Source organism: Sorghum bicolor, chromosome 7 (genome assembly GCF_000003195.3).
Source record: "Sorghum bicolor cultivar BTx623 chromosome 7, Sorghum_bicolor_NCBIv3, whole genome shotgun sequence".
NCBI lineage: Eukaryota > Viridiplantae > Streptophyta > Magnoliopsida > Poales > Poaceae > Sorghum > Sorghum bicolor.
Genome location: NC_012876.2, coordinates 4343646 through 4366728, shown reverse-complemented (window position 1 = coordinate 4366728; position 23083 = coordinate 4343646). Strand labels below are relative to the sequence as shown.

The window sequence follows — 23083 nt, the reverse complement described above, 5'->3', positions numbered from 1 at the left end:
ATTATATAAATAGATTTGTCTTGAAAGATACTTTCATAATAAAAGTATACATATATTTTTCTAAATATTATTATAAAAGTAAGATGTCAAAGTTATGTTTTGTAGACCATGTCATTGTTCTAAACGACTTCTAAATCCTATACAGAGGGAATATCTTATAAAAACATATTCTATGATAAATTTAATAATATTAATTTGGTACTACAAATTTAGCGTTTTTTCTATAAATTCGATTAAAAATTTAACTTAGACCAATACTAAAAGTTGAAACTTTGAACATAGGAGCAGAACTAGAGATGGCAACGGGTATAAACCCGCTGGATTTGGTTAGCCCAAACCCATGCCCATGAATATAAAATTTGCTCGCTAAAAAACACATGACCCATGACGGGTGTAATTTGGTGTCCAGATCCATGCCCATTGCGTCACAGGTACCCATCGGGTTGCCCATAGGCACATCCACATAGCAATAAAGAAAAAAAATAGAACATGAAAATCATGTCTCAGAACATAAAATTGTATTCATTCTTTTCATTGTTCACTTGAATGGACATACCATCTTATATATGTGTAGTAGTTTAGTAGAAAAAATTAGGATATTATAGACTGATATAATTGTTTCACTGTGATGGATTGGGTTTTAAAAACCCATGGATTTACGGGTTTGGGTACTACATTCCTAGACCCATGCATGCCCACAAATCCGTTGGATCTAGATTTTTGCCCATTAATAAACCCATAGATAGAGAAATTAATCCATACTCTTATTCTAATAGAGTAAAAAATCTATCGAATTTCGGATACCCGTTGTCATCTCGAAGCAGAGCCGCTGCTGGCCGGGGGGACAATGCGTGGGTGGGCGTGTTGGAGGCATATCATGTGAGACATTGGATCGGCGCACCAAATGTTCCCTCCGGCACCGTCACCACGCAACACCGCGGCGCTTGGAGCCGCGTGATAAAAGGCGCCGCCGTACGACGGACGACGTCATCATTTCGTCCAAGCAGGAGTAGGAGTACTCTGCCTTGTTTAGATACGAAATTTTTTTGCATTTCGTTATTGTAGCATTTTCGTTTGTTTGTGGTAAATATTGTCTAATTATAAATTAACTAGGATCAAAAGATTCGTCTCGTAATTTACAATTAAACTGTGTGATTAGTTTTTTTCGTTTATATTTAATGTTTCATATATGTACCTAAAATTTGATGTGATAGAAAATCTTGAAAATTTTTTGGATTTCACGATCAACTAACAAGGCCTGTGTTCACTCGTTGCACTCGCACACACGGAGTTTCTTTTCCATTGCTTTGAATACGGCTCAATTTTTTTTCCTACTGTAAGTATCCTCTCCGTTCTGCCTCGGATCGAGCCAAGTATAATACACACGCTATAGGGCGTATTGAGGACCACTTTAGAATCATAATCAAGATGAAAATAATTGAGAATCTCATCCAAACGCCCTTGATTATTTTAGATTGTCCAGAAATCGAGCGGGGAAAATCGCAATTGAACTAGGATTTGTGCTCTTCGTACCACGGTTGAAGGATCATGTTTTCCCTACCACATGGTGTTGTTGGCACCATTGTCTACTCGTCACCGACCCCCTCCCCCCTCTTGAGTTGCACTAGGGTTGTTGCCCCTGCCTCGGCTCACGCCACCACTCTCCATCCACTTGCTAATGTGGCTTGTCGCGGCGCCCCTGCTCCCTATCCGCTCGCCTCGGGGCTCCCCTCGGGGTACGAAGCTCGAGCAAAAGTTGGGCGAGGGAGAGGTGGCTAAGTTAGGATAGGGTCACTCAGGAGGAGGAGGAGGAGGAGGAGGAAGAAGAAGAAGAAGGAGGAGGAGGGTATATAGGTCTTTTTATGCTACCTAGTACCATAATAATCAAATTTGCCAAATACCTTTGCCAAATATAAGCGGTCCTAAACATGCCCATAAACAAGTTGAATGCTAAGATGGAGGAGAGAGAGAGAGAGGAGAATCGAGTCGTAAGCTTATAATCAGCTTAGATACAAAAACTAAGAAATTTTATAGCAAGAGAGACAAAAATAAGTCATTTATTAATAGGGAAGAGCTAACTAGATGAGAGTTGGCTGGATTTATGAGGCTTAGAGCAACTCCAAGAGAGTTGATAAAAATGGATGGCTAAATTTAAGATTTAGCTAACATCTAAAATAGAAAATCATGCAAAAAAACAAAAATCTCCACCAGTCTTCTATACAGCAAATTATATGGCTAGCGGGACATGTAAGCTATATTTAGGGGGTGTTTGGGACTGCTCTGCTCCATGTTTTTCAGCTCCGCTCCACGTTTTTTAGCCAAACGGTTTCAGCTCCACGCACTCAGTTCGAGAAAAAAGAGTGGAGTTGTGAGAGCACCTAAAGAGGTACTTCACGAACTCCAGTTTTTTGTGGAGCTGCTCTATAGTGGAGTTTGTGGAGCAGTGCCAAACACCCTCTTACCATACGAGAACTCTGGGATAGATGACTTGCTATTTTAGCAAAGCAAATACAATAGCTGTTGGACTCTCTTTTCTTTTCCAAAATAGCTAAATATAGAATACATAACATAGATAGCTCTTCTTTTGAAGTTGCTCTTAGCTCTCTGTACTTCTCATATCTTTACCAAATCTTTCGTGCACTTGGGACGAGGCTTGGCAAAAGTGTACTCCGGACATGCGCCAATGTTTCCAAGTTTCCAAGGCCTAACTAGCGTGTATCTCGAGGTGTGCAGCACCGATCATAATAATGAAGGGTTGGAGTATAAGACACTGTTGTCGATCAATGTGTTGGGAAATACCGTACCCAAAAAGACATGGATCGAGAAGTAGTAAATGGCTAAAACTAGAGTACGTGAACAGTTAAGAGACTAGAGAATATCCGCCACATTGCTGTGGGAATGCGGTGGATTAAGTGGTAAGATAACATGAACAAATAAAATACTTATGTGTCCTATTAATGTGAATATTACAATTATATAACTAGTGAATTTTAGTTGTATGTAATAGTGCATTGCATAGTTAGACAACTTACATGTTGAAAGAAATATAGTAATTTGTTGACGTGGACACTAAATTATATGGGCTAGTGGATTTTTAATTGTATGTGATAGTAGGTTGTTTAGTTGGATAACTTGCATGTTAAGAGAAATAACGCATAAGGTTTAGCTTTATAAGAGTATGATGTGTGAGATTATACTACACGAACCAACCAACAGGAACTAGAGAGAAGATGCATAGAGCACACGCCAAGCACCATAAGAGTTTTATAATAGTTTCATAGACATTAAATTTACTGATATGATATTGTATTGAAGAAGAGAGATAAAAATATTTTAAAGTAGTAGAGAGAGTTTTCGGAGATAAAACTCTTTTGTACTCTATTTTTAAAATATGGAGATATTGAAAGGCAAGACATAATACTAAGACTTCCCGTGGAATTACTCTAAAATCGAGACTTTTCGTCCTACCTGTAGTCCTATGTATGAAAGGCCTTGTTTAGTTTATTTCAAAACTAAAAAAAATTTAAGATTTTTTGTCACATCGATTTTTACGGCACATATATGAAACATTAAATATAGATAAAAATAAAAACTAATTGTACAGTTTAGCTGTAAATCACGAGATAAATCTTTTAAACCTAATTAGTTTATAATTGGACAATAATTACTAAATAAAAACAAAAATACTACGGTATTTAAAACCAAAAAAATTCAAAAATAGCAAGGCCGAAAAATTCCCTCTCGAGTCCTCCATTCCTCTTGGAAACCCAACCCAAACCCCGTGGTAGTACGGATGGCAGTCTCCAACGTATATACGGCAATTCTCTCGATTGCCACCAAGTAAAGCATGCATTATTCGGCTCATTGCTAAGGCCCTGTTTTGGGTATACTAAAATTTAGGACCAGAATAAAGCTTGTCGAGAAGGCTTTGTCAAAAAAAAAAAAAGTACGTAGGACATGTTTGGAGAATATCATCTATAGCGCTAGGACTAGATGCACGCAGGACGGCAGGAGCGATCCTGATGCAAGCTAAGATTAATTAGGCCTTGTTTGGATGTTGTCGGATTCATCTCAATCCACATGTGTTGGAGTGGATTGAGGTGGAATTTAGTTCAAGTTCCACTCGAATCCACCCCAACACATGTGGATTGATGCAAATCCGACTACATCCAAACAAGACCTTACCTGGATTAGATTAGGGGGCAAACCACCGCTGTTGGTCAGTGGACCAGTTAACTACGTATGCAGTGCTTCACCAGAGAGAGAGAGAGATGAATTTTTTTTTCTAATCTAAAAAAAACAAGGAAGGCGATGTCCCAAACCGGGCGTGCACGTGAGGATGGGACGGTAGCGTCTCCTCTCTTGTTGTGCTAGCAGCTAGTAGAGGAGTACTCCTAGAGCTTTTCCACTAGTTTGTGCCGCAAGGCCCGGTCTTGTCCCCCCGCCGCCTGCGGAATCCCCTCACCTCGTCTGTGGCTGTGGTAGCCACGTTATAGCATTCCGTTCCAATGTTTAGGATAGCAAATCAACTAGTACTAATACTCCTACTCCTAGATTTCTAATAAGGTTTTTTTAGAAGACCTATATGTTGCTAATAGGTGTTGTAGCTTTAATCTTATATATTCACTATTTAGACATGTTGAAAAAAAAGCTGGCATTGAGACATGTTGGTTCCTCGATGAGAATGTAAAAAAATATTTTTTGCACCGGCTGTTCGTTTGAACCAGCATCACTCCCTCTTCCACGCTGCGCCACGCTAACAACTTTGAACATTTGGATCCTATATACAGTATGACATCGATGCTCACACTATGGCCTTGTTTAGATCCATTTTTTTTAGATTTTGATATAGTATTTTTGTTTTTATTTGATAAACATTGTCCAATTATAGCATTTTTGTTTTTATTTGATAAACATTATCCAATCATGGAATAACTAGGTTTAAAAGATTCGTCTCGCGATTTACAGATAAACTGTGTAATTAGTTTTTGTTTTCATCTATATTTAATGCTCCATGCATGTGACGCAAGATTCGATGTGATGGAAAATCTTAAAAAAATTGAGTTTTTAGGGTGAACTAAACAAAGCTATATCTATTTGTGGTTGATAGGAGCTGACTTGTGTAGAGATGATTTTTAAGCATCGGTAACGTTGTGACCAATCTAATTATATCAATTTAAGATCATCCTACTAATGGGTTGATAAGACTAGGTGGTTGCAAAGTTTATTGGAGGTAGAAATTACCCATTCTACCCTTCATCTCCTTTATTGTATACAATAGGGTTGGGACAAGGCAAAATCGGTCTTTTCGACTACCTGTTAGCAACTCTAAACCTGCTAGCTAGTGGAAAATAGTGATTGTGAGCAGCTTCCTAGCTAATAGTTAATCACAGTACTAATTTCATATGATAACTATTGGTAGTTATGATCTGAACAGGCCCTAAAACCTCTACTTGTCTTTTGACATTGCTACTGAACCCTACACCTCATCTAAGGTGTGGGCGCTTCACTGACGCGTCGAAACGAACAAGGTAGCAGATCCAACATGTTCTTCAAAGCAGAGCTTGGTGATGAACAAGCACAGACAACCAACCGCTAATCCCACTTACCTTTGGGTACTGTACGTTTCAACAACCGCTGAATCCTTTATGATCAGCGACGCCATTGGACCGGTGGCGTTGGCGTCGCTTTAACTTCAGGGCACACTCACCTCCTAATCCCTGTGCTAATGATTCAGCATCACCGATCTTCCGACCGGTCATAAACAATGATTTTCGCACGGAATGCCGTTGATTAACGATAAATAAGCGTGTCTCAAGGAAAACATGACCAGACAGAGACAGGGCGGAACATCACAGCTAATCAGTGGGGGCCCTCTTGGTCAAACAGCATTACTGACAGGCAGACAGCAACCCACAAGGAACATGCAGGGGGCCATAGGCATATGATATGATGATATATAGCAGCAGGTCATCACCCAACCTGGAATGTCTGTCACGGCAAGTACCAGGGAACTAACTGGTGGGATTAAGTGGGGGTGTTTGCCTGTTCAGCCACACTCAGATCACCATCTGTCTAACAACACACCCACCATACATGCATTGCTTCGTACAATCTGATCAGGGGGGCAAAGGCAAATCTCCTCCCCGGGAACGAAGCAGCAGGTGAGGGCCGGCGGTGCCGATCAGGATCAGGATCAGCCTCCGCGCGCTTCCCTCCTGGTGGCGTCGTGGAGGATGTCGATGTCCACGCCGTCCTGCGGGAGCAGCACGTACCGCACCACCGAGCCCCTGATGAAGCAGTTCCGCACTGACAGCTGCAAAAGGAGAATGATTTGACTGTTAACAGGCATGTTCAGCATCAATAATTTTACTATCACTTCCTAGAGCTTTGGTTAGTGAGCCCATTCAAAAGAAATGCAATGGATGTGATGCTTCCAACAGCCTACTCAGAAAAGGTTGCAGGTGCTACCCACAAAATAGGGTACATGATAGGAATATCTAAGCATAGCTTTGCTTTCAGAATACTTCAAGCATCTTGTAAGTATGAACACACTTCAGCAATATACTGCCATAGTATGTATTTATGACAAAACAGTATTGTTCCCAACACCGACCCACCTGCAGAAATACAATCCAATCAACTACAGTAGCCCAAAACAAAAGGCTAACTAAACTAAATGCCAACTAAAACTAGATATCAGCACCCTACCTGCCAGCAGCACTAATTAATAACAATAAGGTCCAGGTGTAAAAAAAAAGGTCCCGAAAAACACACTCATGAGTAGTGCATCAAAAGGAGAATCCAGCACATATATCAACTTTATTCACAGTGTTTGTTTAGAAATTAGCAACCCCAAGCCGATTGAGCAGTAACCCACATCAGCATGGTTCTCATAATATTTCAAATGCAAATCACTTAGGACATAGGTTTACAAAGCAAAACTCTGACAAGAAAATACAAAGGAAACATAATATTTCAAATCGATATAATACATATTATAATATTAATTTTCATGGCAAAACTAGTAGCCTGAACCTTTTGTTGATAATCTAAAACAATATACATTTGGGATCAAGGTTTAAAAAGGTGTTTGACTTAGGATAATCTAAAACAACCTACATTTGGGATCAAGGTTTAAAAAGGTGTTTGACTTAGGATAATCTAAAACAACCTACCTTTGGGATCAAGGTTTAAAAATGTGTTGACTTAGGATAATCTAAAACAACCTACATATGGGATCAAGGTTTAAAAAGGTGTTTGACTTAGGATAATCTAAAACAACCTACCTTTGGGATCAAGGTTTAAAAATGTGTTGACTTAGGATAATCTAAAACAACCTACATTTGGGATCAAGGTTTAAAAAGGTGTTTGACTTAGGATAATCTAAAACAACCTACATTTGGGATCAGGGGAGTAACAAACAATGATTTCAGGTCGTCCGATTAATCGTGATTAATCGCGATTAATCGTCCAGGTCGCTCCTAGGATTCGATTAGGAGGCCCGACTCGATTAGTTCGACCAGAAAGCTGGTCGTCCGATTAATCGTCGATTAATCGCAATTAATCGGACGACCAGGTAAGATGGACGACCAGGCTTCTGTTTTTTTGGGCCTTTTCTAACTGGGAGTGGGCTAATGGGCTTTAAGTTTTTGGCCTGTTAGGGTTTAGATAGAATAGAGGGGCTGCAGGGGGGGTTTGGGACAGCAATATGGACCTCTGGACAGTGCAGAAAAGAGAAGAAACCAACTCCCACAAGTAATTCACTATCTAAACACTAATGTAGTCTTGATGCTAGCTTGATTGTGTATATTATATAGTATATATAGAGGTATATATATAGGCATATATGCCCTGAAATAGCTGGACGACCAGGTGGACGACCAGGGTCGACCAGGGCGATTAATCGCCCTGGTCGACGATTAATCTCGATTAATCGCCTGGTCGGTCCTAGAGCGACCAGCTTCGACCAGTCAACCTGAAATCATTGGTAACAAAATGTAGTTTCCATTAGCAGCTTGTGCTGGAATTAGCTGGCTCATAAAAAGCCATCAAGTGCGGTGCAAGCACTAAGAAGATCTGAACTATCATGAAGTGAAGGAGCAGAACTGCTGGATCTCTCTTTTTCATTTCACTCATGCAACTACAGGAAGTGAGCACTCCAAATATAAAATGCATATATATGCATAGCCTGAAAAGCTCTAATGAATTCGAAGTACAGCAGTAATGACAAACCAAGCACATCAGTGCCATGCTAGAGGGGCTCATTAGAATTCTTCAAGTTACTCAATTTGATCTGTGAGTTCATGCACAAGTACTGTGGACATGAATGCTCCATTTCTTTCATTTGCTACATCTATGGTTCTATTCTGTGTGTGTGGACTGTGGACACCATCCATTACCCATGCACTGAGCTCCATCACAAATTTTCAAGGCCAGAATGCTACAGAGTAAAGAGCACGACTAAAGTAACTAACTGTAGTGCAAGGCTGCCACAGAAATGCTAGATCAGTACAGATACAGATGTGTCAACTTCCTAGTATCAATCTTTTTACCTTTCTTTCCTTATTTAGTTGAGACCATCAGATTACTTCCGTTATCAAGAGCAATAGAAAGGAAGTCTATATCTTGCACCGGTGACTTGTCTATCTATATCTTGCTAGGGACTTAAAAAGGTTTTAAACTTTCATGTGCAAACATCAGTAACACTTCCAAGAACATATTACCAATTTTGAGCGTTTGTTCATGAAGGGTTCATTGATCAATGATCAATACATTCAGAATTAGGTGAACAACCTTTAGAAATAGACAATAAATTCAGAAGTTTAGACAACCAGAACTAGGTCAGACTGACAGCTGGTGTGCCCCCACAACCTTGCATGTATCTAAGCATCCTTCTATGGAATTGAGTTCATTCATACAAAGGAGTGGAGGCTGGCAGGCAGCGACTGGATCGATTATATTTAATTAACTTATGCAACCTCTGGGCCACATGATTTAGGAACAGAACTTTCATTCACAAAACTAACAGCATCTCATAAATTTACAGTACAATACAATATTGATCAGAAAGCACATCAGGCACATGCTAGAGTGACTCGTTAAGACAAACTCAACATATGAGAATGTGAAGGTCTAGTGCACAATGCAAAAGTGAACTATATATGAATTCTTCAACGATAAATCCGTGCTTTTGTTCTGTATTCATGGACAATGAACACCATTGAATTACCCAAGCACTGTGTTCTGGCAGTCAGTATCAGTACTAGGGTAAATCTTCTACCAGTTAACAGCACAGCTATGCAATTAGGCTGCATTTGGTTGAGAGGGATGGCATAAGAAGGGATATCAGTCTCTTTACTAATCTTCTTCCTCCCCACCACACCGCAGAGAAGGCCACCGCCCACCACCCACCATCGCCGGTCCGGGCCCCAATGCCGCCCATTCGGTGGTGCCCACCCAACTCTTGCTCGGCCGCTCCACTCTGGCCAGTTCTGCCCATCGGTGCCCATGGCCGCCCGGTGCCCTGTCAAGCCTTGCTTGGCCCACAACCCTGCCTGTCCTCACCTCTGAGTCTCTTTACTAATCTTCTTCCTCCCCACCACATCACAGAGAAGGCCACCACCCACCACCGCCGGTCCAGCCCCCGCGCCGCCCGTTCGGTGGTGACCAGCCAACTCTCGCCCGGCCGCTCCACTCCGGCCAGCTCCGCCCATCCATGCCATGGCCGCCGGTGCCCTGTCAGGACTTGCTTGGCTGCACCCCATCTGGCCAACTAGCCCGGCCTGCCCATCCACGCCGTTTGCCACCCAACCACGCCGCTTCTACCGGCTCTCGCACCATGGCCGCCATCGCCCCGTATGGCCACTGCTTTGTTGCACCCCCGCCCGCCCGTGCCATGGCCACCAGCGCACCATACGGCCCCTGCTCGGTTGTGCCTCCACCTGTCCGTGCCCCGTTCGGCCCTTGCTTGAGCGCGCCACCCACCCAGTCACATGAGGATGAGCCCAGTCACGGCATGAGCGAGGACGAGCTCGTCCGCCTTTTTCCGAGGGACAGGGTTGCCCCACATATATGCGGAATACTCCCTAGTGGGATGGTGTCCCCTCTTGTCTCCCAACGAACACATATATGTGGAATACTCCCTAGTGGGATGGTGTCCCCTCTTGTCTCCCAACGAAACACCACAAAAACTAGGACCATCCCATCCCATCCCACCTTGTCCTCAGAACCAAAAGCTACCTTAGAGTAAGGTCGCAACAAGAAATTTGTGTTAGTTTTGTGGTAGTCTTTTTATTTGTAGCAGGCGAGGATGTAATCTGAAACTTGTTTGTGGGGTGTGTGTGTGTGTGTGGTTGTTGGGGTTCTTGTCCCTTATTTTCTTCTTAATATAATGAAGCGCAGCTCTCCTGCGTTTTCGAGAAAAAAAAAAGAAATTTGTGTTTCTGTTCTCTATGTGTTGACATGGGCACCATCAAATCACCCAAACACTAAGTTCTGACAGTCAATTTTAAGGTAAGACCGCTACAAATCAAATGCACAGTTATGCAATTACTGTAAGGTCTCTGCAAGAATGCTAGTAAGACATCCCTCCTGGCCTTTATCTGTACAACATAGGAACCTTCCATCACACTACCAAAGATGCTGGAAAATGGGAGTAACTGCTACTACTATGGCATTTGCACTGCAGTTCCTAGTTCCCACCAAGTGGATATCAAACAAGGATGAGCATAAAGCAACCAAGGTAAGGAGCAACAATCTAACAGACTACAAATTCTCTAGTTGCCTATGAACTCTAACCAATAGGATTATTAAGGCCTTGTTTAGTTGGGGAAAATTTTTGGTTTTGGCTACTGTAGCACTTTCTTTTGTATTTAGTAATTATTTTCTAATTATGGACTAACTAGGCTCAAAAGATTCGTCTCGTAAATTACAGGCAAACTGTATAATTGGTTATTTTTTATCTATATTTAATGCTCTATACATGCATTTAAAGATTCGATGTGACGGGTAATCTTGAAATTTTTTTTGAACTAAACAAGGCCTAAACTGAAGGGCATGAATTCTGTGCTGGCATAATAACAATTAGACGCAACAGCAGAGAGCAGACATACCATGTGGGGATACTTGTCCTGGTCAACAACTCGGGTGTTCTCCAGCTTGATGTTGAGGTACTGGTCAACCGAGTGGAGCGTCCCGCGGATCGCCAGGTCATTCTTGAGCTCCACTGTCACCTCCTTCCCCACGAGCTCCTTGAAGTAGGAGAAGAACAACTGCGGCCACAAGACGAAGCGAGGCGCGTCAATCGAACTCCACCGCCACCCTAGCAACAACAAGGCGCCCGCACTCTACAACAAACAGGAGGGGTAAAAAAAAATTACCATAGTGCCTCGACAACTCTCGCTACTGCAGGCTCAGCTCAGCTCAGTCGTCCCCCTGAAAAATCCGCAAACAGTACAACAGAATCAGCACCCAAATTCAGGACGAGGGCATGTAAATTGGGTCAGATCCCAACACAAATAGCTTACACTAGGGCTTGGGGTGCTCGGTTTCACAGAGCGTGAGGGACAGGGAGGGGAGGGGAGGGGAGGGGAGGGGAGCGGGGTCACCTGGTGGATGCTCGTCGCCGGCGAAGGGCCCGACGAAAACCTAGCCACGGGCGGCGGCGTTCGCCGCCAGGAAAGAAGGGCAGAGAGCACTGGGGTGGGGATGCGAAAAGTCACGTGACTCGGGGACCGCGGAGAGAAACTAAACGGGAGCTCAACTGGGCCAGCCCACCGGGCCCATTTCACCGCCGCGAGTAGATGGGAGCCTGGAAACGGCCCAAAAGACAAAGTGCATTTTTCTTAGGGGGAAATATATCAAATAAAATTGTTAGAACCGGAAGCATCAAATAAAAAGAACTGGAATTTCAAAATGTTTCTCGGGGTGATTCTATTTATAGGGGTTTATATAATGTGCCACATGAACTTTCTTCTAGGCTCTTATTCATTATAGTTTTATTTGGTTTATGAGGTTCGGCTTTAAGTAGAGTTTAACGAGGCAAATCAACATTTTATTTCGTTCGAAATCAGCTAGTAGTTTAATTCTGAAATGATAAAATAGAAATGTATGGCCTCTTTTTCCTACTATAATTTTGGTATTTTCATTCTCTTTTTTTGGTGACTGGGATCATTTCAAGGCGTGCTTGTTTTTTTTTCTGCATTTGAGCATCTCCAAGAGTTTGGCAAAACAACTTGGTATCCATATAATTTTGACAAAATAAGAAAAAACTGCCACCAACATTTAGGCAAATCAACTTGGCAAAAATAACAACTTGGCATATCATGACTTCCACCGCTCAAAAATAGCAACTTGGCATATCAACTTGCCATCGTGATTTCTGGCGCCGTATTTCCTTCCCTCGCGCGCACAAAGCCTTCGCGCCTTTCCTTTCCCTTTGCGTGTGAATAAAAGAGTGTGTCTCTCCTTCGTCTGTGTGAAGAAAAGGTCACGCCGCCGCCGTTCGTCATTTCTCCTCGACGCGAAGCCAGGCTATCCAACGTTCAAGTACATGGTTCCTTTTTTTTCTATAGTCGATCTTCATGCCCAGCTAGGGTAGTCGGCATCTGCTAGGGCAAGGCAGCCGTTGTGGATAGTCATCGTCCTTCTAGGGTTCACCCTAGGTCTGATGCCAGGTAACCGATCGATGAAGCTGCGATGTGGCGGCGGTGTCATTCGCGCGAAGGGGAGAAGGGGAAGTGCGCGAAATTAGTCCAAAATAGCAAACTCTTGGAGAGGGGCTATTTTTTACTTTTTATATTATTTTGGAAGTTGGCAAATTATAAGATTTGCCAACTAAAAAAATAGTAAACTCTTGGAAACGCTCTAGGAATATGGATGCTAGAATAGGCTGATTTTTGTGGGATGTGATGGCCCACTAGTTGCTTCGGTCCATTTGTCGTGCCAGCATCTTCACATGCCATAGCCTTGACGAGCATAGTGTTAGAGCATGTTTGAGTTTCAAGCTCCGTGCATGCAGCTGTTCGAGCGTTTGGTTGGCTAGTTGAAGGTTGAGGTCTGTCCCATGCGATGCAAGATTCTCTCCTGAGCCAGGCTGAGCTCATACGCTCGAAATGACCGTTTCTTCGCAACCAGACTCGCGCGATGCAGGAAGCATGCAGCCAGTGCATGTCAGTGAGACAAGCGATGCTTACATGTATGGGAACCCAACGAGATTTCCCTCCATCCAACCTCTGTGAGTGTGATAACCAAACACAGCCGTGCATGCTCTCAACCTGGCTCCCTAGAGCATAGCTGTTGAGGTACAGCCTGGTTCATGTAGAAGTCAACCAAACACGCCTTAACATGTACGGGTTGGGCGGCCATTCCTTCTCGCTGTCGTCTCGGTGGTCAACTTTCGTGGTCGAGGACACGCCTGCAAGCCGAAGCAGACAACTACGGTTCTTCCACTACTGTAGCACAATCTACAAAGCAGGAGACGTAATGCCTTGTTTAGTTTTCAAAATTTTTCAAAATTATTTATCACATCAAATTTTACGACGCATGCATAGAGCATTAAATATAGATAAAAAAATAATTAATTGTACAGTTTACATGTAATTTATGAGACGAATCTTATAAGCCTAGTTAGTCTATAATTAGACAATAATTGTCAAATAAAAACGAAAGTGCTACAGTAGCGAAACCAAAAAAATTCGCGAACTAAACAAGGCTTAAATTTTGGTGTAAGTTTTGGATGTCATGTAAAGAAAAAAATACGAACAATATTATATCTCTAAATAAATTTATTATATATATATATATATATATATATTGTACCATAAATATTGATATCTTTTTATATATTTAAGCCTTGTTCAGTTCGCAAAAATTTTCGAATTTCAACATTGTAGTACTTTTTTTTTATTTGACAAATATTGTTCAATTATGGAGTAACTAGGCTCAAAAAATTTGTCTCGCGATTTACAGATGAACTGTGTAATTATTTTTTATTTTCATATATATTTAATGTATCATGCATGTGCCATAAGATTTGATGTAATAGAAAATCTTAAAAAAAATTAGAAACTAAACAAGGCCTTTAATCTATTCAAAAAACGAAAACGACAGAGCTGGCTCCGTCTCGGTCATGGCCAGTAAGGGATACCCCCGATGAAGGTGCCCAACGCAGGGCTCCATCCATCCACTGGAATACCCTATGCGATGACTCGCCTTGTTTACATCTAAAAACTTTTGGAATTTTCACACCACAAAATTTTTATTTTTATTTAACAAACATTATTCAATCATAAAATAACTAGATTTAAAAAATTTATCTCACGGTTTATAGATAAACTGTATAATTAATTTATATTTTATCTGACAGAAAAATCTTAGAAAAGTTTTTGATTTTGGAAGGCCAATCACGGGACAGTACAGACCCCGGGTTTGCATGATGCTTCCGTTATGCCTTTTTCAGGGCGGGCATGCTACTAAAGCTGGAGGAGACGTAAAGACAACAAGAACACAGCTAACATATCATATACTCAGATTCGTTCAAATTCACACCTCAGCACTTATCAGATTCACAACTGATAAGGCAAGTTCATTCCTCGACCAAACACGATTTCAGTCCCACAATGACCACGGGATCATCACTCAACAAGTCATCTATATTTGAGATTAACTCAGTATGAATTGAATGTCCGACCGTTCTCAAACGAACTCAGATTCCTCAGCAAAATGCATGCATACAGAACTTAACGCAATCGAACGGTGGCCAGTACACTAAGAACCGAAAACGGAAAAAATAAGGGCCTACAAAGAGAAATGCCGGGTGCTTCCTTCGTTCCAGGAGCAGGGGAACTTTTGAAAAAACCAACACCGAGCTCTTTCCTTTCCTAGCTGCAATTAGTATCCAGGGACAAGGGCCGGAAACTGGATCAAACTGGCTAGCACATGGCAGCCAATGCTCTCCTAGAATCTGAAGTCCGGGTCGACGTCCATTGCCCATCCAAATTTCGCGATAAGAGATTTGTTGAAAATCTGCCAGCAGAACACCAGGTTCAGTAACTGCAGGCCTTTGCAACAGGAAAACTTGGAGCGAAACAAATGTTGTCCAGAACCAGAAACTAGTCAAACTACATACCTTCTCAATAGGGACCTCATGGCGTTTGCACCATGCCACGGTAATTCTAGGATCAAGGTAGTTGATCTTTGACGTTCCAAGTGCAACAGTCTTCAGATCCTCTTTTATCTTCTTGTCCATCTCCATCTTATCTATCTTGCCTTCAACCATTGCAATCTTCTTTTCAATCCTGCAAGTGGGTTTTGTGAGGTTGCCTACACCTTGCTCTTTGTTTTGATATATATACAAAATATACAACAAAATGTGTGATTGAGGTTTTACGCTTCAGGAGCCAAGTTCCTCTTTTGCTTCCCCTCTTTATCATATCCTAGAGGCTTCCCTTTCTTTGCTTTGCTCAAGTCTGCTTTCAGCTCCTCCATTTGGGACTGGAGAAGAAAAGGCAAGTGTGTCAGACAGTTCAAGAAATCACAAAGCTATTGGCAGAAACTTGAGCTGATAACTTGCACCAGAAACCAAACCTTCAATTCATCAATCTTTTCATTCAGTTTAATCATCTGGGATTCATGTGATTTTGAGACACTACGCTGATGGTTACAGATTATGGCAACCTGAGTACACGAGAAAGGGCAGCCCAAAGTCAGGACGATTGATGATACAAGTAGTTAGTTTTCTCCCCATAGTAAAAGAAAGTACCTCTTTGTTTGCTCGTTGATAGACAGCAATTTTTTCTAGAAGAGTTCCATCTTCTGTTTCTTCATGCAACTGTAATATTGGCACAAGTACATATACACTTAGACCATTCTACGAGGATGGTAGCACATGAACAAAGCACAATAACATGCTTACATGTTATCAGAAAGTTAAAAACCAGAGGTGCAAAAGAAAAACTGAAGATATGACAAACTGTGTAACATTGACCAACAACTTGTTTGCATTAAGTTGAGCTGTAGGTACAAGTAACATTTATAAACACTAAAATACCAGAAGAAAACAATACGTTTACATCAACAGCTCTATGCATCCATGCAAACCTAACAAGTTTGAAAGAATGGACAACTGAAACCCAGTAAGACAAGATTCTTTTCAACTTACAATTCCGTCCAATGTGATGGAAGCATTATATGTACGGAACACTTTTGCAGTAAGCCCAGGCATTAGATCCTTCAAATGAGCATTTAGCCTAGTTGTATCAATCTTGTCAAAGAGACCTTCTCCCGGCTTCTTTCCTATAAGACCAGAAGTGAATGATTAGGGAAGAGATAGAAGAGATTTAAAACTAAAAGGGAAAAAAAAAAGAGAGAATTAAGTGTGAGAGGTACCAGCACGGAAACCCTCAATTGCCTTGTACACAAGCTCTTCGACCTCTACGGTGTTAAAGTATCTTATCGAATCTTTACCCAGAAAGTCAAACTGCAAAGTTGATTAAAAGTCGTATACTCAGACTGCATCAGAATTAACTAGTCATATTGAGTGAATACGGTGAATAATGTTGAAAATCAATACCTGAATCTTATTTGGGGGCATACACGTAACATTATCAACCTTAAGCGTACAGCAACCAACAGTATCAGCTTCGTCATCATCCTGAAAATGATTTAAAATATTAACTAAGAACAAGTCTTGTTGGCACATATTCCAAAGAAGCTCAAAGCCAAAAAAACAAGTAATGTAAAAATTTAGGTGATGACTATGCTATCAGGAAACATTTTCTTCAGAAAGTAGCTCAGCATGTAAAATTGTGGTGGCCAGTGCCTCAGTTAACCCTTCCCATAGTGGTCTTGGTGCAAAAGTGTTTTTTTAAAATAATTCTAGTGTTGCTGATGCCAATGAGATGTCATATAAAAGCAAGCGTACATGTCCAGGCTTACATAAATAAAAGAACCTATGAGCAAACTCCAAATGTAGGAAATCAAATTGCCACCAGACACATCACAGATATCACAGATAGATAATAACCTCAAGAATACTGGAACATCACTCATAACCACCGAACACATGTTCCAGTTGGATGTACCTTTTCATTGCCTGCCCTAAGGGCTAGTTTATCTATAAGGTATGTAGCCACAGCAATTTGCCTCCTCGTCACATCTTTGTTTTTGAAATCTTTTGTATAATTCTCACGAATTCTTTGTATGTGACCCTGCCAATGGCACACAAGAAAATTATATGTACATCAATACATGCAGACTCAAAACCTCCATATATACAAACTGAACTTCCCCCACCTTCAACTTTCTGGACTTCTCATACTTCTCTTTGTCACTTTGCCCTTTCAGTGAGCTGCTTGCTGCCAGGAAAACATACTTGAAATCCTTTTGGCTAATTGGATCATTCCAAAAAGCCAACCATGTAACAGTATTGTCATGTTTGATTTCTTTCCAACTGCAGGACACATGAACAATCAAACACTTCTTGCATGCTATTTGCAAACACAGTTTACACACAACAAATCAGGGAAAATGGTACCTTTCTCCAGGTATCGGGCACTCAGGGACTGGAGCTCCTTTTCCAATATTTATCGTGATATCGCTTGGTTGAATGCGTCGCTTTAGTTTTCCCATCTGAAACAATGTAAAAAAAAAGCCTAAAAAGATGGCACTCACTTGGCAAACAAAGGCACATGTATTTTACAAGACATTGAATCTGTACCTTTGGATGTTCTCCACGTCCCCTGAACAAGCCAGGCGGTTCTACTCTGAAATTTCCAACCTGGAATGGAACAAATAAACAATTTAATCAAAGAAATGTTGGCAAAATGATTTTGAAAAATAGTAGAGCACAGAAACAGTAGCTTATATGCAAGTGCAACAATGATGTCATACAAACAGTTATTTATTACTGAGGAAACAGATTATCATACATCATTACACCATTCTTCACATCTGGTGCAAGAATCTTAACATGGCAAAAAAAAAAGTCCCACCTTGTAAAAGCTATCGATCTAGTACAACAGCAGAAAAGGTACCAAGAGAACTATCTATAGATTAAGGCACACATTATCAGCTCACATATTATAAAACTATGTCAGTGTATAAAAAATTACCTTTTCTTTAACACCATCTACAACAGCCCACATGTACTTCTCCTCTTGTTTCAATTTCTCTTCCCTCAATGCTTTTTTCTCCTGAAAATAACAGCAATTTAATCACAATGAGAAGACATTCTGCAGAGTAAGCCAAACCTGCAGCTTTGTTTCAACAGAACACACACACACACACACACACACATGCCTCTGTTGTCATCTGCTTCTTCTTCTCCTTCTCTCTGAGGTGCCATTCATATATTGGTGTGAAATCACAAAGCTCAAACTTCTTGATAATATGGTTTTTACCAAGAATTTTTCTCCAGTCAGTGAAAAAGTTATCAATGAATGTTGGCTTGCCCGCATAGTCTGTGTCTTTCATAACAGCAAACATTGTTGCAACCTGCAATACAAAGAATTAACACAGTAGGAAATTATATGAAGAACTATTTGGATTTCAGAGCTACTTCATGACTAAGTCATCCTTGTTGCTTACATATAAAAATTTGGAAACAAAGAACATGAATATATCACCTCCTCTTGTTCTGGTGTCAGATCAACAGGTTGCCCATTGTAAAGCATTTTTACACCATGAGGCTTGTACGGAGGAGGGAAAATAACGCCATTGTGCTCCAAGGTAGTCCATTTCTTTCCTTCACCAGATCCAGGAGGGACCCTCATTGTCTTGGAGAACTGAGAATTTTTCATGTTCTTCTTTAATTTCCCTTTCCCTTTCAGTTTCTTGATGTCCTTCGCAGAAGCAGGACTCTTCTTGACGATACTCTTTGCAGGTGGCTTGCCTTTCGAAGACTCTCCCATTTTCAGCCTTTGTGCAAGAGGTGTGTTGTCATTGTCATCTGTCTTGATTTCTCTTTTAACACTTGCAGAAGCTGAAACATTTGAAGGTTTTGCCTTCTTAATAGCTAAACTTGTTTGATTACTATTGTCTAGAGGCCTTTTACCCAAACTTCGCTGGCCATTTGTATCACTGTTTAATCCTTTGCTGGAAGAAGCTGTTTTTAGGTTCCCACTGCCAGCAACTTTTGAAAATCTGGCAGCCAATGGCTTCTCATCCTCTGAATCTTCAGAGACATTACCTCCACTTTTTGGACAAGCATTATTGGGCAACCTGCTTGCCAATGGTTTATCATCATCTGAATCTTCATCAGGCTGCTCAACCTTCGGTGCAATCCTCTGCAGAACAGGCTTACTCACGCTGTTGTTAGACATTTTGGACGAGTTGATCTTGAGACTCAATGGTTTATCATCGTCATCTGAGTCATCTGCCTTATGAACCGCAGTATCAACTCTCTTCAACTTCTTCTCCTCAGCCTTTCTCCTCAACCCAATCGGCACCTCATCATCCGAATCGTCAGACCTCTCGTCCTTCACAAGAGGTCTTTTCAGTTTACTCTTGTCAATGCTATTATTACCCTTTGAACTATGTTGTGCCGAACTATTTGGCTGGCCAGACCCTGAAGGCCGATGGTTAGGAGTGGATGACAGTGGCTTCATATGCACTGGCCTCGAAGCCCCGGTCACGCCATTCTTCTGCAGGTTATGAGCCACAGGTTTGGGCCTGGCAGGGTTCCCAGAGCCTCCTGACGACCCCTCCTGCTTGGAGGGGGTGGGCCTGGCAGCGCCTCCTGACGACCCCTCTTGCTTAGACGGGGTGGGCCTGGCAGTCTTCAAAGAGTTACTCGTCCTCTTGAACGAAAGGGGAACATCGTCGTCGTCGTCGAACATAGCAGGGTTGTTGCTAGGGTTGACAACCGCCATCACCCCGTCGTCGTCGTCACAGCGGTGGGGCTCTGTCACCACCAGATCAGAAGGACCAAGTATAAGCCACGCCTGCAAGAGAGGAGCACCAACAGATGTCCGCGTAAGCAAATCAAGAGACATGGAAGAGCAGCATATGAATTACGAGATTCAGCTAATCGAGCTGTGCAGCCTATCCACAAATCGAAGCGTCTATTCATTTGAGACAGCCCCCCAGTCCTAATGTTCCTATCGACTACCCGTCTCATGAATCAGGACAAGAGGCTAGCATAATCGAGTTGCACCCAGTCAATTCTGTATTACAGTCTGCTGAATCAGGACAAGACGCTAGCACAATCGAGTTGCACCCAGGCCAATTCTGGATTGGGGAAGCACCCTTCGTCCCAATGGCTGACGCCAGATTAAGTCGAGCAACACACGAGAGCAGCGCAACCACCGCTCCCCGGCACCTCCCCCTCCAGATCGCCCCCCACGCCTCCTCCCCAATGACGACGACGTCGGAAGGGCAGACGGAACCCGCAGCGGCCGATCCAGCGGGCCACGACCCCGTAGTCGTCGTCCTCCCTCCCTCCCCCCCCCCCCCCCCCACCGACCAATCCAATCCCAGACACGGCACCCCGACCAAACGAACGGAGATGGAGCGAGAGTTCCGAGGGACGCACCGACCGAGGCGCGCCCGCACGCGGCGGCGGCGCGAAGGTGGCGCGCGGCAGGTCAGGTCAGGTGAGGTCCGGCCCGGGCCGCGCGTACGGATCCCCCCGCGGCGGCAGAGGCGCGTCTCCTCCTCCGGCGAGCGAACGAGGCGGCTGGCGGGCGGGACGGAGACGGGGCTAGGGTTAGGGCGCGCGCCGCTCCCCTTGCAGCTTATCTATCTCACCTCTCGTCTCGTCCCTCTCTCGCTGCTCGCTCGCTCGCTCCCCTCGCTCTCGTATTTCTATCCCCCGCGCCTCGGCCTCGGCCTCGCGTGTCGCGTCGCGTCGCGTCCTCGTCTTTCCGCCTCGTGTTTTTTCCCCACCCCTTCCTTCGCTTCCTTTCTCCCTCCGTGCCCTCGCGGGCTGCGTCTTTGTTCCGACCCGCCGCACTACCACGGAGGGAGAGAGAGAGGGGGAGGGAGGGAGGGAGGCTGACGGGCCCACCGGCAGAGAGACGGAAGCGGTGGGAGGGATATACTGGTAATCTGGTCGCGTGGGCCCGGCGCGCAGGGAGACACACACGGAGGTGGCGTGAGCGTTGCGTGGCGTGCTGAACCGGACCGAGCCCGGGGGCGCGCCTCGCCCGGCACGGGCCCGCATGTCAGTGGGCTGTTTTGGATTTATATTTTAAAGGAAAAAAATGTTTTGGGTTTGCGTGGAAAGGGTTGCGGATTACGTTTCCCCATCACAGGAAAGTACGTTTTTTTTCCGGGATCTGAAAGTGCGACGACATCCGTGTTGCATTTATCAGCTGCTACAGTGGTTTTTAATCCCGTGGTCGCGGGCACAATACAAACCCTTTTTTTTTTCTTTGGCACCACAAAATCTCTAGTCTTTACCTTGTAGTACTCGACTAAAGTAGTCGTTAATTAATCAAATTATTATGTTTGGATAGATGAACCCGCTGTTGTAAATGATGTAGCCATTTTGTCGAATAAATAAAGCTCGCCTTAAGGAATTTTTTAAAATATAAGGTGACTAATTTTTAGTTATATGATGTTTGAATAATTGAATATGGACTATTGAGAGTGACTAACACCTAGTTAGGTACGCTAAAAATTAGTCCACCTTTTAACCGGACTGTTTTACTAAAAGTTATTAGTCCAATGATCCAAATAAGCCTTAAGTAGAAAATTGGTACCCAAATATTTAGGTCAGGCATATCATGTATATTGTAGATGATGTATGCCTATTTTACTACGATAAGACAAAGACGGTTCTAATTGTGTCCTACTCCACTCATTTCTAATAATTATACAGTACAACTTAATTTTGGTTTTTGTCTTGAGGTCAAGTTTTTTCTATGAAAATATGTTAACATCTACATGTTCAAAAAAAAACACACCATGTATGTGGATAGCTGCAACTAAAGGCTGCAAAATTAGTAGGATTACATAGCCATTATAGGGAGATGATGTGCATAGTTAGTGAGGGACGAGATGGATGTCTTGCATGTTGAGATAGACATATAGAGATGATTACACACAAAAAAAGATGATTAGTTTTATAAAAAATATATAGATATAAATCAAGATATAGATATAACCATTGTTCACTTGAGATTATCTATTGAATTTGTTATCACAACAAATCAGCGAACAATATTTTTAGTCATAATTTATCAGCCAAGTGAAGAGGCAATGAGAAGCTTGTCGCCCTATCTTGTTTTTTTAATCGGAAATTGAGAAGGTTGTGAACTCAAGTTATTCCTTCCTTTATCGACGAAAAGTAAAAACAAAGTGAGGAAGGCTTCATCGGGCACAAACGTTGGATACCATTATTCATATGTACACTTTCCATTTGTTCAAGCCGTATTAGGTTTGTTTTAAGTTAATATTTTGAATTTTGGCTATCAATTTTAAAATCTACTTAGTTTCACAATATGTGAACCATATATTGTGAAAAGTATTTCTCACAGTAAACTTAAAAACATAAATCTTATCTTGCCAGACTATATTTATATATTAAAAATGATAGTTAAAGATAGAAATATTTGATTTAAAACAAAACTAATATGCCATGTAAAGAGAAAGGAGTAGTCTTCACAGCCATATGATAGGTTAGATACTAACTCAATGTAACTTATGTATTCAACCATATGGTTAGTTCACTGAAGCCCTTTTATAGGGTAACTTTTGGTCCGCTTAGAGTCTCTAACAAATAAAAAAAACATAAAAACACCCTTTGAGAACCTAATCCGTTTCTAGGATTTAAAATATTTCAATCACTTGAAATTTAGGAGTAAAGTATAATTTGAAGGTACGAGGGAACAGAAAACCTTTCGAAATACAAGTATACAACTGCACCTTAATTGGATTGGACTGAGTACATTAATTAAGTGTTGTTTACTCACGTACGTGTGTACCAAATCGGGCTCGGTCGCATATAAAGTCAAATCGTCCCAAAAATTACCATGTATCCCAAAGTACGAATGAAACAAAAGCCACTGATGATAACCATTACCCAATCCAAGAGGGAGTCATGGATTATCCAAATCATTTTTAAATATTTCCGTGTACT

At 42.1% G+C, this 23083-nt stretch overlaps 2 protein-coding genes across 2 annotated transcripts; both read right to left on the bottom strand.

Annotated features, from left to right (window-relative positions):
- Positions 5876-11765, bottom strand: LOC8067850 (sm-like protein LSM2). Its single transcript, XM_002443828.2, has 4 exons — positions 11610-11765; positions 11382-11436; positions 11115-11273; positions 5876-6316 (listed from the first exon to the last, which is right to left on the bottom strand). The coding sequence occupies exons 2-4, from the start codon at positions 11382-11384 to the stop codon at positions 6197-6199; spliced, it is 282 nt and encodes a 93-aa protein (XP_002443873.1). The 5' UTR covers positions 11385-11436; positions 11610-11765; the 3' UTR covers positions 5876-6196.
- LOC8076589 (DNA topoisomerase 1 beta) lies at positions 14509-20904 on the bottom strand. Its single transcript, XM_002443827.2, has 16 exons — positions 20534-20904; positions 18627-19943; positions 18301-18495; positions 18114-18194; positions 17720-17779; positions 17537-17631; positions 17296-17452; positions 17085-17210; positions 16574-16654; positions 16390-16480; positions 16163-16296; positions 15764-15832; positions 15589-15678; positions 15392-15495; positions 15131-15299; positions 14509-15027 (listed from the first exon to the last, which is right to left on the bottom strand). The coding sequence occupies exons 2-16, from the start codon at positions 19869-19871 to the stop codon at positions 14959-14961; spliced, it is 2766 nt and encodes a 921-aa protein (XP_002443872.1). The 5' UTR covers positions 19872-19943; positions 20534-20904; the 3' UTR covers positions 14509-14958.